This window comes from Octopus bimaculoides, chromosome 5, assembly GCF_001194135.2.
Source record: "Octopus bimaculoides isolate UCB-OBI-ISO-001 chromosome 5, ASM119413v2, whole genome shotgun sequence".
Lineage (NCBI taxonomy): Eukaryota > Metazoa > Mollusca > Cephalopoda > Octopoda > Octopodidae > Octopus > Octopus bimaculoides.
Genome location: NC_068985.1, coordinates 93,082,098 through 93,100,151, shown reverse-complemented (window position 1 = coordinate 93,100,151; position 18,054 = coordinate 93,082,098). Strand labels below are relative to the sequence as shown.

General features: G+C 33.2%; 1 protein-coding gene across 11 annotated transcripts in view; it reads right to left on the bottom strand.

Moving 5' to 3' along the window:
* Positions 1-18,054, bottom strand: part of LOC106873723 (nephrin) — a 248,522-nt gene that overhangs the window by 34,363 nt on the left and 196,105 nt on the right. For 10 of the 11 annotated variants that reach the window (XR_008264131.1, XM_052967830.1, XM_014921200.2 and 7 more), the window contains exon 17: positions 13,118-13,189. The exons of the other annotated variant lie outside the window; for it this stretch is intronic. Coding sequence is in view for 9 of the 10 variants with exons in the window: in XM_052967830.1 (XP_052823790.1) it covers positions 13,118-13,189 (72 nt within the window). In the remaining variant the exon portion in view is untranslated. The remainder of the gene's footprint in view (positions 1-13,117; positions 13,190-18,054) is intronic. 11 annotated transcript variants of the gene reach the window in all.

The window sequence follows — 18,054 nt, the reverse complement described above, 5'->3', positions numbered from 1 at the left end:
CATTGTTATGAAAAAGAACACACTGAAATAATGTGTTATAAGATAGACCATACGTAAGTAAGAAAAAGGCAGGATGGTCATAGTTACCAAACGTTTTGGTCACAGGTTTGCTTCATAATAGCTCACCTGGGGCTAAGCAACAATAATTAGCACTTAATTTATCAACCACCAGAAGGGTGAAAGGTGGAGTTGAACTAAAAATATGAAAGAGACATAACTAAATACCACAAAGCATTTCCCCATACAAATTCTACTAATCCACTATAATAATAATAATGATTAAGTTTAAAGTTCAGAGTGTAATAGTGATTGCCTGTTTCCAAGATAATATACAACAAAATGAAAATTTAGAAAGCACTTAATAGGGAAACTAAAATAGTTAATTAGAAAAAAAATAATAATAAGCATATATATATATAAGAAAAAGAGTTTCCATGGGAAAAAAAAATGGTAAGAGAGTGGAGTGGATAATAGGTTGAAAAGGACAAGACAATTGTGGCAATTTTAGTTGGTTGAAAGAAACTGAAGTGGTTTGTGATGTGGATGCATATGGTGAATAGGAAAAAAAAACCCAGGAGAATAACATAAGTGGTACACTGAAAGAACATGTTTTGTGAGATTATGGGAGCTTGAAAAATATAGAAAGAATTAAAACTTTGAAGATAGAGAAACAGAATATACGAGAAAGAAAAGTCCATTTCTTGCATTTTCTCAGCTTATGTTAAATTGTGGAATGTAACACGTTGTTAAGTATGAATTTAAGACATGGAAGAGCAACAGGCCCACTGACAGAAGTTGAACTATACATCCACTGCTTGCCAGGTGACTGTTTCAACCAAATACACAATAGTGCGCATGTGTATAATTGCATCTCTTCATCCTGTCAGTGGGTGTGTTTCTCTTTGCCATATTTAAATTGGTACTTACTAACAGTGCCTGATATCATTTAGATTTAAATCTTAGCAGTTACTTCATACTTTACATTGTACAACGGGAACTCAGTAAAACAATTAGTGACCGTATGCAACGGGATGTGACCAGAACTAACTGCAGAGCTAATCTAATTTATAACATACTCGTATTCAGGCACAATAGCTGTGATGATGCTAAAGAGTTTGATTACTGAAACTTACTATAAGAGTCATTGTGCTGTGCCTCTGGGCAAGACACGAAATTCTGCCTGTCTCAGTCTGTCTGGCTCACAAATCAGTGAGTGGTTAGCTGTAAAAACAAATGCTCCATCAATATGCAAATCCCCTAATTTACGAAAACGAATCTTACCCACATAATTATGGCATGGCGGGGTGGGAGGAGGATGTCTAGGTGAATGGAACCTTTTTATATGATATACACTCACACATGTATATGTTAATCGATGCGTATAACACAAGGAAAGGATACAGGTGTGTGAGTGGAAGTGGACATATTTCTGTGCAATTCTGCTATAAATGTTTATACATACAAATGAGTTTCTGTGCTGTCCAGAAAGCAAAACAAGTAGTAAGTGTGTGTGTGTGTGTGTATATGCAAAAAGCCAATTGAGCAGATCAACAATAAACCTCGCAAAAGTAGGAACAATTTGCCATAGTATAGACTACCAGTACTTGAACCACTAGTAAAATGTTTCAGTAGCTTGTAGAACTGAAGTAAACTTCACTTCCACTTGTAGATAGTTTTTGTCCACAGAACTTAGAATAAGTATAGTGTCCATGACTTTTTTAGGGTCTCGAATACCGGTAGGGGTTAAGTAAGTCATTCTCAGACTAAGGACCTGACTTGAATACTGGCAACAGTGTCTACTCTACTATGAGCACCTGAGAATGAAGTGCAGCGATGTTAAAGTAGGCTACATCATCATCGTTTAACACCCATTTTCCATACTGGCATGGGCTGGATGGTTCGACTGGGGTCTGGGAAGCCAGGAGGCTGCACTAGGCCCCAATCTGATCTGGCAGTGTTTCTACAGCTGGATGCCCTTCCTAATGCCAACCACTCCTAGAGTGTAGTGGGTGATTTTTACATGCCACCGACACAGGGGCTAGAGGAGCTGGCATCGACCATATATATATATATATATATATATATATATATATATAGTGTGTGCGTGTGTGTGTAGACTTGTAAAAAGTGCAAGTGAAAAGTGCGAACCCTACCCACATGTGATAATTATATAATTGAAACATACTAAGCCCATATTAGCAAGGTTCTATCTTATAAGTACACCTACAGAAGACACTTGAGGCTTTCAGTTCTGTTGTCTAGCCCCAGGTTAGCATTGATTAAGTAAATCTGTGATCAAAAATGTTCCAGCTATCACCATCTCATCTTTTTATATATTAGGAGATACATTGTTGAATGTGTTTTTCTTCTTTGAAGACAGAAGGATGTGATTTGATAGAGATTTGACTGTCATTTCTAGCAAGTTGAGTGACACTGTAGAGGCTCCTGCATTAGCTTTGAAGTGAAGCAAAAGGACAAAATATTGTGTCTGACAAATTCTTGAGGAACCGAGTCTCAATTACACAGATAAATGCCACATTTGTCTGGGACTGATATATTGTCGTATCTTTTAGCACTGAATCTTCTTCAATGTCACTGTAGCTGTTAACTAAATGGTTAAGTTCAACATTTATCTTTTTAAAGGGTGGTTCACATACAGAATCGACATACAGTTAGTCCAGTAGTAATAGTTTACTGGTGAATTATATTAGTACTGAGAATAAATGAAGTTTTAATATTTTCGTGGTTTATACAAGAAATGTTTGTTCTGTGAAAAATGTAGATATTAAAGTAGAAGATTATATCTTATTGTTTATAAATAGAAGTCTGATGTCAAGTATACTACTTAACATTCATTATTTGTAACCACATGGAACTACAACTGAAATATAATTTAGTAATTCTCTAAATTTTCCATTAACTTTCACTATTTACCACAGTTATATTTGCTATTATGTTATTTTACAGGAAGTGTGCTTTATGATAAGTATATTAAATGGGAAGAGACAAAATCTTTCTCAGTCAGTTTCTTGAGATTTTTCATTCAGATGAAGAAAATGCAAAGATTCTTATGTCTGCCCTTTGGCTTTGAAGTAAGATGTCATGAGTATTACTCAGCTATTCTAAAAACTAATTTCATTAATGAAATGATTTGGGTCAAAGCTGTTCTGATCTTCAGTCTTATTTATCCTATTGCCTGATGTCACATTTACTTTTGATCTTTAAAACTACTCATTTGATCATGTTTACAAGTGTAGGATGGCAAGGTTAATCAAACATTACAGTAATGAGGAATGAAGAATTATTCTATTGTTGTAGTCTGCTGCAATTCAAATTTTAGCAAAACTTCTTTGTTCATTACTTAGTTGCTTCTAACAAATTGACAAAATGGCTTCTTCACTGAAATAAATAAATGTGTTTTGACATCTACCAACTAAAGAATCTCTTGTAGTACATCAATAATGCTAGGCTTCTTTAGCACAGCCATATATAACCAACACTTATTTGTTATGTATCTTTCAAATACATCAGAAAAATCTCCAATTACAACATAGTCTAGAGCAGTGGTCATAGATTGCACAAGAAGAAAAGTATCCAAGGCCCCCATCAACTTACTTCAGTAACTTTGACAGTTGCAGATATAGACTGCTTAACTGATTAGAATATTACACTGACCAGTCAGATTTTTGCATCAGAGCACAGCCAATATCATATAACACAAATGCAATTCTACATTTGAGGATATTATTTTCATGTATTCTCTGACAGCTTCTCATTGTTTTCCTTACTGAAGACATGGACCACTGCACATTTTCCCTTCATGGATAAAATCTCATTTTTCTTCCAATTTGTATATGGCCAACATATGTTCAACTAAACACATCAGAATTTCGATAAACTTTCTAAAAGTTATCTTTATTAATTCTGTACTAAAATTTCAGAAGCAGAAAATATGAATGATTGGTCCACACTAAAGTAATTCCAAGAGATAATAAAATGATTATAAATTAAATATAAATATTATCCAAATAGTTAGTAATAAAAGTCTAAGACAAACAAATGCCCTACGTTTATGACTATGAAGATATGTGCAAAACAGATATGTTGTTCTCAATACAATACATTCCAAACAAATGGCCATCATGGATGGTATTAAAAGAAGCAAAATAAGAAAGAGGGTGGGTGGGGAAGATGATATTTAAAACCACTACCGGCTGATCATATTCAATTCTGCTTGTCTAGAAATGAATAACATATGACTATAGCTGCCAAGTTTTCAGAATTAAACTGTTTTTGACAAGGTGATTTATTTAATAAATAAAAATTAACACAATCTCTATGAACATGCAAATGAAATATTGACTTGCTAACAGAAGTCGCTGTAAAAGGATTTTCTTCACAACTAGAATTTTAAGAGAAATTTTACATTCACAAAAAGTATTCTTAGGGGAATATCAGGAAGTCATTTTTTAAACAAATAAAACTTTAGTTTATTTTCATATAGGCAATTAATTTTATAATCTTATAGGATTCGTGGAGATTGACAATATGGAACTTGCAAACCTTATATAAAAAATTACTCTGGGAACAAGAAGATTTTATTTTCAATCAGTATAAATATTGTTTATTTTTATTTAATATTTATAAAGTGCATAAAATTAAAAATGAAATGAAATCAGCTTTGCTAGATTTAATCAAATTTGATACAGTGGTTTACTTTAGAACTCAAGAGAAAGGAAATAGCCAAAGATTAACAATGCAGATCAGTATTTGAAATTTACTTCAGAATTTATAATGAATCTTCTCTGGAAGGCAGTCTATTCAGACCATGTATAATAGAACAAAGTGTTACATTGTATAAAATCATTTATTGATTATAAAATAAATGAAAATATAAGGATATTAAAACCATAATTTACAAAGGGCTTGTCAATTTATAATAAGTCAAAGGTGAAGGTGATTGTGATAGGCAAGTTTAATTCAAACACTTCTAAAAAGTGCTTTCATCACATAAATCCACCTTATTTTCAAGTGAAACTGAAGCAATACACATTTCTTTGAATATATGGTTGCATGTATGGGTAGGTGGGGCTTGCATGTGAATTCGCATGGGCCCATGTATTATTAGCATTTAGAGCAAACATTCTTTTACATGGTTCAATCATTGCACTGTGGCCATACTAGAGCACTATCTTCTAAAGTGCAGTTAATAACATTAATCTCAAAAATAATTTTAATAACTGGTAATTATTTTGCTCACCTCCAACAAGTTCTGTAAAATGAATCAGATTTAAGGTCAGAACATAATAAAATACCATAAGGAATTTTCCCTGAGGCTCAACTGAAATTTGTCATCCACCTGCTACCATATGTTTGGTTAAATTTATGGCTATCAAATCTTTAAAGCAATTTCATAGGAACTTTATGCCAATAATAAACAAGTCAAAAGTCTCTCTTTTCGCTTTAGGGCATCTGGCCTCTTTTACAGATTTGTTTAAAGCACCATAATTTGCTATATGTCCAAAGCAGACACCTGGAATTCTGTTTAAAGTCACCTAAAAACTAGGTGACAATGTTAACCAGGTGACAAAATGAGTTTACCACCCAAGAACACAGATTGCAAAGAGGAGGTACAAATACCACAAAGTACTGGTACTTTATTCTATGATTCCTGAAAGGATAAAAGACAAAGTTGGCCATGGCAGGATTTGATCTCAGAGTGCAGAAAGCCAGAACAAATACCACAATGCAACACATCCCACAACCCAACCAGTTTGCTAGGTGTATGAGTTTACTAAATTTATAAATTTGCTCGATCTAGAGATACGGTAGAATTTTAGCTTTTAGAACTGAGTTAATTAATGATTCTTAATTTCACAATATTTCTTTCATATATCTACAGTGGAACATTCTCTTTGTCAGCTTCGTTAATTACAGAAAACTTGCAATGTTTGCGTAGAGTATGACTTGCCTCAAGCCTATGAAGGAGCTTCTACATGGTTGTTTGGCCTGTTAGAAATAGCAACCAAATCTTCCTCAAATAAAATCCCACTTGAAAAAAAAAATGAAAAGACAAAGATCCTAAACACACTTTGAACAAGAAAAAAAAAAAAAACAACCCAAGATGGTCAAAGCTGAAATGCTTCAACCATTTTGTTCAATCATTGCTAACCTAGGGTCAAACAACAATATGTCAATATTCAGTTTATTTCTCATCTCCATTTTACATTGGAACATAAATTGTGATTTCAATTATACACTTGCATCTGTTTAATTTAATCTTTGTTTATTGCATTACAGAAACCAGATAAGTAATTTCTATTAACCATGAAATATTTTCCATTGCATGCAGCCACCTTGAGTCTAAATATATAATTTAAAATTAAGAATACCTACAACTGTTTCATGATAGTCTATTATCCACTTTAGTCTCATGATATTTATTTTCTCATTGAAAAATATCCAATTTTACTCAGGGCTATACTACCCAAAACAAAATAATATAAATTTCAAGCCTTCAACATTTATTTCTATTATTGGGTCATTACATTATATACTTTCTGTATAAATATTAATTATATTTTACTCAAAGTAGCCTCAAATCTTCTAGCTTAACCGTTTGAAGTTCACTACTATATCTTCCGACAATTATTACATTATCTAATTGAAGAGATAACACACTATCTCATAAGCACAGACAAATTTATGCATTTCAAAAATCTAAGATGTCTCCTCGCTACTAAGAGCTGAATAAAGTATTTTTAAAACAATGATGACTAAGTCTTCAAAAACTTGGCGCTGACCTCCTCAACATTCTCCAGTGGTGTTGTTAATCTAGTCTCCATGAACATGAAAAAAACACTACGATTACACAATAAGACATAATTGTGGTCCTCTCACCATAAAAAATAACAGAAACATCACAAAGCTAGAAGCTTCAAAATCTCTTCAAAAGCTTAGCATGACCTTCACTGAAGATCCCTCCTAGCATATGCCCATCGTCAACATAGTAAAGACTACATTACAAAGACTGATCTTCTGCCTCAGAGCTAGGAAACACTTGAGATCTCATCATCCATCTATCCTTTACAAAGCTCAGATGATACCCACAATAGAGGGCAGCTCTCAATCTGGGATGGCGGTACTTTATAAATACACACACTTACACATAGATATCCTTAATGGCATCCAAGGAAAGGCCAACTGACTGATTGACATGAAGTCATTCCCCAACACACTCCAACAATAGCTCACAGACATGCCGCCGTTTCCTCTGCCTGGCTTTTCTTCTGTGACTACAGCAGCTTTTACATATCAAAATTGGATGTTCTGATGCTATCTTCACAAAAGCATTTCTGATTCACTTTCATGAATCCATCAGGCAAACCCCACATACCAAATCTTTCAGCCCTAGAAAGGAGTTGCCTCTCTGGAATTCTTTCCTGCACATGTTTATCTGCAGCCACCGATTTTCATCAGTTCAAGAGGAACATTAATAGCATCAATTATACCAGTTAAAGGAGGCCAGCCAAAAACCAAGTGCACAACCACATCCTCGAGAGATTAAAACCAATAAAAGAAAAAGTTACTAACATTGACTTATGATCATAATTTTGGTTTTAATTAATCATATTACTAATGGAACTAGTACTGCATTTTAATAAGTAAAATTAGACAAGTAAACTCTCTTACAAGGATTGGCCTAATATATTCTCAAAATAGCTGCAAATATGAAGCCATTATAAGTATTCAGAATGACACAAAATTACTTTTATTTTTGAGGTAAATTTCATTTCCTAGGTATGAGCAAATATGAGCAAATGTGTGTGCATGTATTTATTTGTATGTGTGTGTGTATGTTAGAATTTTTTATGTATGTAACTGAAGTTATATATCTTTTACTGTCTGTGTTACAAAAGAAATAAAAACGTTCGAAGAATATAAAAAAAAATTGTTTAACAAACTATGAATTATTGAGTCTGGCTGACACAGGAATCAAAAGTTTAATCCAACTTAAATTTAAAATAATATGTTTTAAGAATAAAAATCTAAATGGCAATATTTATCATTATTACTCAGAAATGTCATAAGGTAAGTTAAACATGAAGGCAGAGAGAGAAAAATTGAAAGAATCTAAAAAATTTATAATAATGTTCAAGACAACTTAGTTTACAATCAACTATAAATATGGGAATAGAAAGGTCTCTTACCCCACTACTATATAACGATAGTGTTCTAGTAACAACAGATGGTATTTAGCAACAAGTCAGATGTAGGACATTTTACTTTAGACTTTTTCAGAGAAAATATCTACTTCAATGAAATACTCAACAGAGAGGAAGTAAAGGAGATATGAAACTTCACATCATATATCTTAAACTACTTTAGAGAAAAAGAAAATTATACAATTATCAAGCGTTAAAGGAATGGCAGAGACCAATCAAGTAAAATGAATGGTATGAAATACAAATCAATGTGTGAGTGTTTATATATCATCATTATCATCATAGTTTAATGTCTGTTTTCCATGCTGGTGCTGGCATGGGTTATGGCAGGTGGGGTGGGGGATATGCATATGTATATACATATAGCACAAGTGTGTATGTATGTATATATATATATATATATATATATTTATATATATATTTATATAAGGCAAGTTGGCAGAAACGTTAGCACGCCGGGCAAAATGCTTAGTGGTATTTTGTCTGTCTGTATGTTCTCAGGTCAAATTCCACTGTAGTTGACTTTGCCTTACATCCTTTCGGGGTTGATAAATTAAGTACCAGTTGTGTACTGGGCTTGATCTAATCAACTGTCCCCTTCCCCAAAAATTTTGGGCCTTGTGCCTAGAGTAGAAAAGTATATATATATATATATATATATATATTTAGTGGAGGTGCAATGGCCCAGTGGTTAGGGCAGCAGACTCGTGGTCATAGGATCACGGTTTTGATTCCCAGACCGGGAAAACACCTAAAGCTCCACAAGGCTCCGGCAGGGGATGGTGGCAAACTCTGCTGTACTCTTCCACCACAACTTTCTCTCACTCTTTCTTCCTGTTGTACCTGTATTTCAAAGGGCCAGCCTTGTCACATTGTGTCACGCTGAATATCCCCAATAACTACATTAAGGGTACACGTGTCTGTGGATTGCTCAGCCACTTGCACGTTAATTTCATGAGCAGGCTGTTCCGTTGATCGAATCAACTGGAACCCTCGACGTTATAAGCGACGGAGTGCCAACAACAACAACAATATATATATATATATGTAAAGTCAAAATAAGCAACAAGGATATCCAGAGGTAATGCAGTATGATCATTTCATGCGACTCCATTTCATTAAGCAATGTGAACACAACATTAAATGTAAAATGCACAGCAATCTTCAGCTGCACAAAGATATAGAAATTTACTGAAATTACATTTCAACAGAAGGACATATTTTTATAAATACATTTAGACTCACCAAGTAGAAAGGAAGAGTACAAAAAAACATTTTGACTTAGCCAGACCATACAGGCTAGTAAATAATTCTAAGCCTATTACATATATACATAAACAAAATGGGAGGGTGGATGTATGTAGTGATTCACTTTGTATTTAGATCAGTGCAAGTGGGCGTGTGTGGATAGGAAGAGGAAAAGAGAGAGTAGAATCAGTAATATAAGAGAAGTAAAAGAGAATGGTCATGAATTTCTTTGTTCTGAATTCAGTGTACATGCTCTGTGAGGGTGGAGCATTGAGTGTTTGATTTAACTCCAATGTGGAAACGTACATAGTAATAGAGTAATGGGTTTATGAACTTCCATCCAAAAGTTTGTCATATATTTGTGTGTGGGTGTGTGTGCACACAGGTGTGACTATGTTTTTATCTCCAACATCTTAACATTCTGTGATAGTTATAAGTGGGTGTTACTGTTATACAAGCAGTACCATTCCTATCCAATATTCTATGGAAACATGTCTGGCCATGGGGAACCTTACTTGGAAACCAAGTGAAGGCTGACAATAAGAAGGGCACCAAGCTGTAAAAAAAAAGTCTGCTTCAATAAGCTCTGTCTGACCCATGAAAACATAGAAAAGGGGACACTAAAAAAATGATGATGAAGATGATGACAAGCATATAAAGCTATGTCACATCCACATGTTAGATATGCAATAAGGTTGCCACGCTCTGGATGCATGGGGGTGCCAAACTCTCATAAGCTTTTATACTACAAAACCAACAAATAGACGCATGTGTTTGTGTGTATGCTGCCCACATGGATGAAAAACGAGAAATTCAAAAACAATATTATCAATAAACTACCAACTCATAAGGCACTTTTGATTCTATTGTACAAAGAGAAACTACAAAACCAAGAAAAAAAGAAAAGGAAAAAGCTAAGTGAGTGAAACAAAAATGCCAGTCAGTGACAGATATACAAAGCAAATTTATTATAGACCATTCTCTACAGAAAGTAGAAACCAATTGAATACATTAATTAGAGACTAAGTAAAAAACCAAACCAACATATATGTATTACATGAACCGAAAACATCTTGGTTACATAATACATGAAGCTGTTATCAGGAACTCATCAAACAGAAGGTTGTAAGTATTATATTCTGTCAAAAACTACTGGTCATATTATGTCCAAAAGAAAAAAAAATAATTGTAAATAATAAAATTTAAAAAAAATCCAAGTTTAAAAATCTCTTCAACTACAAATCTACCAACTGCTGAATAAATTTCATATGACTAATGTAATTTAAAGATTTATAGGCAAGTATGAAATTTCTAGACTTCATAATCAGTTACATTATTCATATGGGTACCTCACTTTTTTGTCAGCACACCATGCATCTAGAACAAGGAGCCATTATAAAACATAAGAATACAGAAGAGAAAAGTAAACTAACTAGAAACGTGAGTTAACAACACAACTCTATTTATATAAAACTCCCAATAGAAGGAGAAAATTGCTCATGGAAGCTAGAAAATAAAAAATAATATTTAACAAAAGACTTCCACCAACAGATAGCATACTTGAGCAACAAACTAACCAGACACTACAGCTACATTATCTTCTGATTTACTGAAAATAACCTGATGTCTAATGTAAATAAATAAAAATAATATGGAGTAAGGTGATAACAAATGAAAAACAGACATAATTCTTATAATATTCATCTAAAAAAAAAGAAAAACAGCCCAATGAAATAACAACAAATGCATCTAAAATGTTTTTCACAGAAAATAAGACTGGGGAAGTTTAGAAATGTTGAAGGAGCTCAGAAATGTACAGTTGCAAATGAAACAAATAAATGGCTATGAAACATCCCTCATACAAAGTTAAATTTAGAGAATATACATGTTTTATATAATGCAAACATAAAGTATATTGAGAATATAGCATTTTGTGCATGTGTATGAACATGGTGTGCTTCCGTGTGTGTGTGTGTGTGTAACTGATTTTACTTCTGCTTTTCCATGGTGGCATGGATGGAGAGGACAAAGACTTATTGAAACAGTTTTTTACAGTTGGATGGTGTTGTTGTTGCAATTCTTTACTTAGACTTCACCAGTTAAAAGACCAGCATTAAACTCTTTTATTCTTTTACTTGTTTCAGTCATTTGACTGTGGGGCCATGCTGGAGCACCGCCTTTAGTCGAGCAAATCAACCCCAGGACTTATTCTTTGTAAGCCTTGTACTTACTCTATCGGTCTCTTTTGCCGAACCACTAAGTTACAGGGAACGTAAACACACCAGCATTGGTTGTCAAGCGATGTTGGGGGACAAACACACACACACACACACACACACATACATATGACGGGCTTCTTTCAGTTTCCATCTACCAAATCCACTCACAAGCTTTGGTCGGCCCGAGGCTATAGTAGAAGACACTTGCCCAAGGTGTCATGCAGTGGGACTGAACCCGGAACCATGTGGTTCGTAAGCAAGCTACTTACCACACAGCCACTCCTATGCCTAAAACAAATATATTATTTACAGGAGATACATTCAAAGACATGCAGATTGCAGATGTACATATGTGTGCACATACACAAAACCTGTATATAGCATTCATTTCATTCTACATCCATTTCATCAGGCTTGCATGTGTCATACACCTTATACTTTATACACGAGTGTGAAAGAAGGCTCCATAAATATCAGAAGCACAACCACTCACCCCACTTTAATGCCTAGTACTATTATGATGACTACAAATACTTCACATACGCATTGTTTGTTTGAATATCTGTAACTATAATTTCTAAAGCTAGCGTTTGCACTCAATAATTTATCTATCTCATTTCTGTGAAAGACAAAAAGATACCATAACAGAAAGTGTTAAAAGGAGGATATAGAACCTGACAGGCATAAGTTTAAGCAATAATTTCAAAGACACGTAAGTAATGCTAAAGAATTAACTTAGGAAAAGAAGAAGAACAATAATAATTTGATTAATAAATTAAATTGTCAACACATGAAAGTCTAATAATACATCTATTTTATAATTAACATATCTGCTTTGAATTTTAGACACACTTCAAGTTTCACAAACTGAATAAGGGTTTATAGAAACACACGAGAGTATTATCTATGTTTAGATATAATTCATATAAGCAGAAAATGGCAAATGTCAGGTAAAACAACACTGGAAATATTGTTTTTAATGATACATTGCTAGAAAGTCGAAATGTAATATCTGGAATTATAGACTCTTAGGAATGCTAGAACAGTATAATCAGTCAAACTGTGCGTTGTCAAAACATGTTGGTCAGCTAAATGCTAAAAGTTGATATTAAGTTACCATCTAACCTTATTTACTATATTTAAATATTTTTACTTGGCTTTACATCAAATTAATAGAAATAAAATTAAATGAAAAGTGACAAATTTGGATGGAGAAATTTCAGTTGTCAATACTTTAATAAAAAGATGGTGGAAAACGAAATTTATTTTAGTTTTGTATTGAAATACAAAATCAAAGAGAGACAATTGTAATAAAATTAATAATACAGAAAAAAAAAACAACATACAAACAGCTCTCTACAGGCTGCACTGGGGTAAAGTTTCTTTCAACCAGCTGATATAAGGTTGGCACGTATCTATAATTACCTCGTTGTCTAGGTATCGTCTCATTTGTTCCACTATGGTTGGAGCTGTGAAGGGCATACCACTCAAGGTGTCCTACAATGGTACAGCATAACTGTACTAAAGATTCTCTCATGCATATATATGTACACTGATGAACTTAAACCCACTCCTCAGAAACTCTACACATTAATTAGCAGTAGCAAAAGAAGTCTGATGGTTAATACAAGATGAACGATTGTAAGAATACAAAATCTACCACCAACAGTATAAATAGGAGACATGTTTAATAAAGATTTTTTGTAGCAATAATCAACTGATATTTGCTATTTTTACTCTGATTGGGTTAATTTGGAAAGGAAAATATAAATATATACTTATTTCTTTATAAAAATGGATACCAATAAAAACAAAATTGACTTTTGAAGGTATTAAGTTGAATTATGACCTGGTAAATGAAATACATTTTCAGGTTACATTTTTGGTTTCTCATTTATACTTTGGATATGAAGGTTTTTGTATTCTTACTCTCAAGAAGGAATTATGAAAATTTACTGATACATAGGAAAAAATTCAAGGACTATTAAAATAAAAAGAAAGAAATCAATATGAATAATAAAATTTATACTAAATTCAAATAAAATTTCATTGCTACTTTTTTTTTTTTTGTAGTTCATACATGTTATAATTTATTTCATATGTTTTATAATTTATTTTGTTTCAACTGATGAATTTTTACCATCTTGCATGAGATCACCTTCACCCACACAGTATACCAACAAGGAATTATTTAAAAAAAAAGAACAGAAAAAAACAACAACAAAATAAATGAACCTGATGCAACAACATTTGTATTTAAAATTCTGAAGATATTGAGTTTTTGACACATCCTAATGAGAGTAAATGTAGTTTTATGAGCTTACTAACTTCATTTAACTGATAACATCTAATTTGTAACATGACACCTGACTGAAAATGACATCAGTGTAGCTAGTTGGTGTGAAATATGCATTTATAAAATAAAATTAAATTGTGTAAGGAGTTAATCTTTTATTTGTAAAACTAGAAAAAATATGAAAACAGCTTTTTTTTTTGTTTTGTTATTTAGCTTTATCTTATTTCATGAAATATTAAAGTGACTGGTAGCCAAAGCAGCAGGGAAAATTCTAATTGTCTGCACAGCTCAATAATCAAAAGATATTTCAAAGTTAATTAGAAACAATTTTAAGCAAGAAGACTAAGAATTATTAAGGACAGAAGAAAGTGAGTTGCTTAATTAGAGGAATGTAGCTTATTTTTTTTGCATGTTTATCTTGGATGGTGAGAAAGAGTAAGCAACAGGGAAGCATAGATGTAAAACAAACAATAAAACTGTTTGAAAGACTGTGTATGTGAGAGAGAAAGAGAAAGAAAGAGAGATGTGTATCAAAGTGCACATGTCGCCTGAGGATGTATATGAGATTAAATGAGTAAAGAAGCATAACAGCAAGTGTTACAGGGGTGTGTATAGTGTATTTCATGGATGAATACACATACATGTGTGTATTTCTGCCATGTAAATGTGTGGGAACCATTACCATGTATGAGTTTTACCGACATAATTAAACATGTAGCCTATATACTAAATGCAGAATAATCCTGACTTCTTAGTTTACTTTAAATTTTGCTTTAACTTAATACCAGACCCACATAAGCTACTGGAACATTTCTTACTTGAACACAATTCTGTATGCAAGTAAGGAATATGAGCAAGGTATGACTGATACAAGCATGTTTGGTCTTGAGTATGAGGCATTTAGTAACAGACAGTCGTAAGCACCCCAACTTAAAAATCAATAAAAATGCAAAGTTTCATGACTTTCACAATGCGACATCTTGGCAAGGAATGAAGTTAGGAAGGTGGTTTTGGTCTTAAAAGGATCCCGAAGACCTCTTCTAATCATTTCACCTATGTAAAATTAGTTATTTATGTATCCATCTGAAAGGTGAAACAATGACTGCATCTTTCTCACCTGGTAGAATATACTGGTACTACAAGACGGTGTATTCCATTGAATATTTTAGCCATGATACCTAGAAAAATACATACAGAGACCCCCACCCAAAGGTATTGTTTGTGTTTTAATATACCAAAGTTAGTATCTTTAAGACAAGATAGTAAGATAATAGCCCATTATCGTTATGATGGTAATGAGGAATATTAGAAAATGAGTCATAACACCTCGGAAAACGAAAGAGGAACCACACCAAGGTTATTGATTGAGCATGTGTGCTTATAATGGTGTGTTACTAAAGTCTGGTCTAAGTTTGGGTGAGTGAGTGTTGTGTCAATAGCATCGAGGCATAATATTTTCAGCTGGATTTTAACCTTATTGCAAGCCTCACTGGTTCTTCCTCCCAACTTTATTGGATTCTAGACGTTGAAACCAAGAAAATGATATACTAACCTCAAAAATGGCCAGAGTGGCATTACAACTCTGTTATTAAACACCTCATATAGAGAAATGGTTATGAATAAATTTTCATGGTAGCAATTAGCATAACAAAGTATACAATTAACATAATGGAAATTACTGGTTTGAGCCAATGGTACAAGACTGAGGTAAATTAATGATGTCTAAATGTACTGAAAATTTTCCTTTTAGTTAGAGAACGAAAAACACATGGGATTCATTTGCTAGTGGCACAAAAAGAAATAAGAACATTATTTTAATAAATTAAAAAGCAATTGAAAAACTCGAGTTCTTGTAACCTGTAGCATTCAGGTTTCTTTGTCAAATGTATTGCTTATTTATCCACAATATTTTGAATTAATTACACATTATCTTGTAGCTTCAAAACTTTAATGGTGTGTTTGTATATTTTTAGAATGACATTGTGGGGTATTGGATCTTGTCAGTTTGAGCATAAAACAGGTAGAATATTTGGGATGGATATGGCTGGATTAAATGCCAAAGGGGTTAAGGAAAAATCATGCCCTTGTTAGTAAAGATGGTGTCAACACTGGGCATATTTTGGTCTTATTGGACCTTTTTAGGGAAGCATAGATGAGAAATCAACTTTTTTCTTAATTTATTGAAATTTCCTCAAAGTTTTCTTTGCAAATCACTAATTATTGCCACAAGGTTCCATTTCCTTTCTCCAGCTATGAAAGAAATTTCAATTCATTAAGAACTATCAGAGTAGATCCATACATATTTGATTCAATTCACTCCCTACTTCTGGTTTATTTAAGTTATTTTCATTACCTAAATTTTGTTTATTCGCTCCTGCAAATTACTGCAGGCAAAAATTATTTGTAGCGCTTTTTTCTAAAAGTATAAAAACCTATGTTTATTTATCAACTGAATTGTTATCTAACCTACACTGGTGAGCTTCAATAAGCTGGAACATGTCTGCTGCTGTCACCATCTCCACTTAGAAGATTTAGATATTTTCTTAAGTTTTTAAAATTAATTCTTAATCTATTGAAACTAACCTTTTTTTTTTTTTGCCATTCACTCGTGAATGGCACAGGGGTTACATTTTCTTTCTCCAACTAAGAGGAAAATTTCAATTAAGAAAGAATTCTTTGCATCTGTCATTCTGTACATATATATACTTGATTTCTATATCTAATATGATAAAACTAAAGAAAGAGCAAAGAAAGAACTGTGAAATAAGACAGAAACAACTCTGTTCTTTGCAAAGAAAGGAATAAGCTAAGTCCAAAGTCTGAGTGGTCTGCACGAGCAAATATCAGTTGATGTAAAATTGATTAGGTTTGTGTACCATGGACAGAGGTGAATTCTTGTGTTTCTCAGTTTTGGCTATTCAACACCAGTACTTTACTGTCATACAAATAAGCAAAACAAAATAAAACGAACAACAAACAAAAAACAAAACTCAAAATCAAAGGCTTTTAAAGAAATGACAAAAGGAAATATAATTTGATATTTTCAGAAACAATGGCTAGTTTGGATGTCAATGATATTCTTACTTCATTGAATCAGAATATAATATATATTCTGAACCGAAAACCATGCAAGTGACACAATTGATAAATAACACCATCTTTCAATTTGATGACCGAGTTACAACTGTGACATAAATGTTAACCCATCATTTTCTTTATTTATAAACAGATTCTTAAGGCTATCAGTAAATTTGTTAATTGTTTTGTTTTCTTTTAGTTTTTATCTTGAAAGTAAGAGCATGTGGCTTAGTGGTTAGGCTGCTGAATTCACAATCATAAAGATCTTGGTTTCAATTCCCAGACCAGACAGTTTATTGTGGTCTTGTGCCAAAAAACACTTCATCTCACATTGCTCCATTCCAGCCACTGGTAAAGGAGTGGCAGCAATAGCTGAGTGGTTAACTGTGTGATAAACAGCGTTTGATTCAGGGGCTAGGTGGATATAACCTGAGTCACTTTTACACCATGGAAACAAAGTTAAGTTCCAGCCATAAGTCCTAGGGCTCATGATAGAGTAAAATTCCAAGTCTATCTCGAAGAGAGAAAGAAACTCAAGGTGGTGAGCTGGCAGAAACGTTAGCACGCCAGGCGAAATGCTTAGCGGTATTTTGTCTGCCGTTACGTCCTGTTTTCAAATTCCACCGAGGTCAACTTTGCTTTCATCCTTTCGGGGTCGATAAATTAAGTACCAGTTACATACTGGGGTCAATATAATCGACTTAATCCCTTTATCTGTCTTTGTTTGTCCACTCTATGTTTAGCCCCTTGTGGGCAATAAAGAAATAAGAAATTCAAGGCTGTTTTAGCTCATTCTAATGGTGAATGCATTCTACTTAAAGGAAATATCAGAACACTTCCGAGAAAATAAAAAATAGATTGAGAAAAGTATTAATCATAGAGTTTTGGGTAGGGTTTGATACAATGGAAGGAAATGAGACAAGATGGGTATAAAATTAAGGGAAAATATAAAAATGGTGAGCCAAGAGTAGTAGATTTTGTTAGAGTA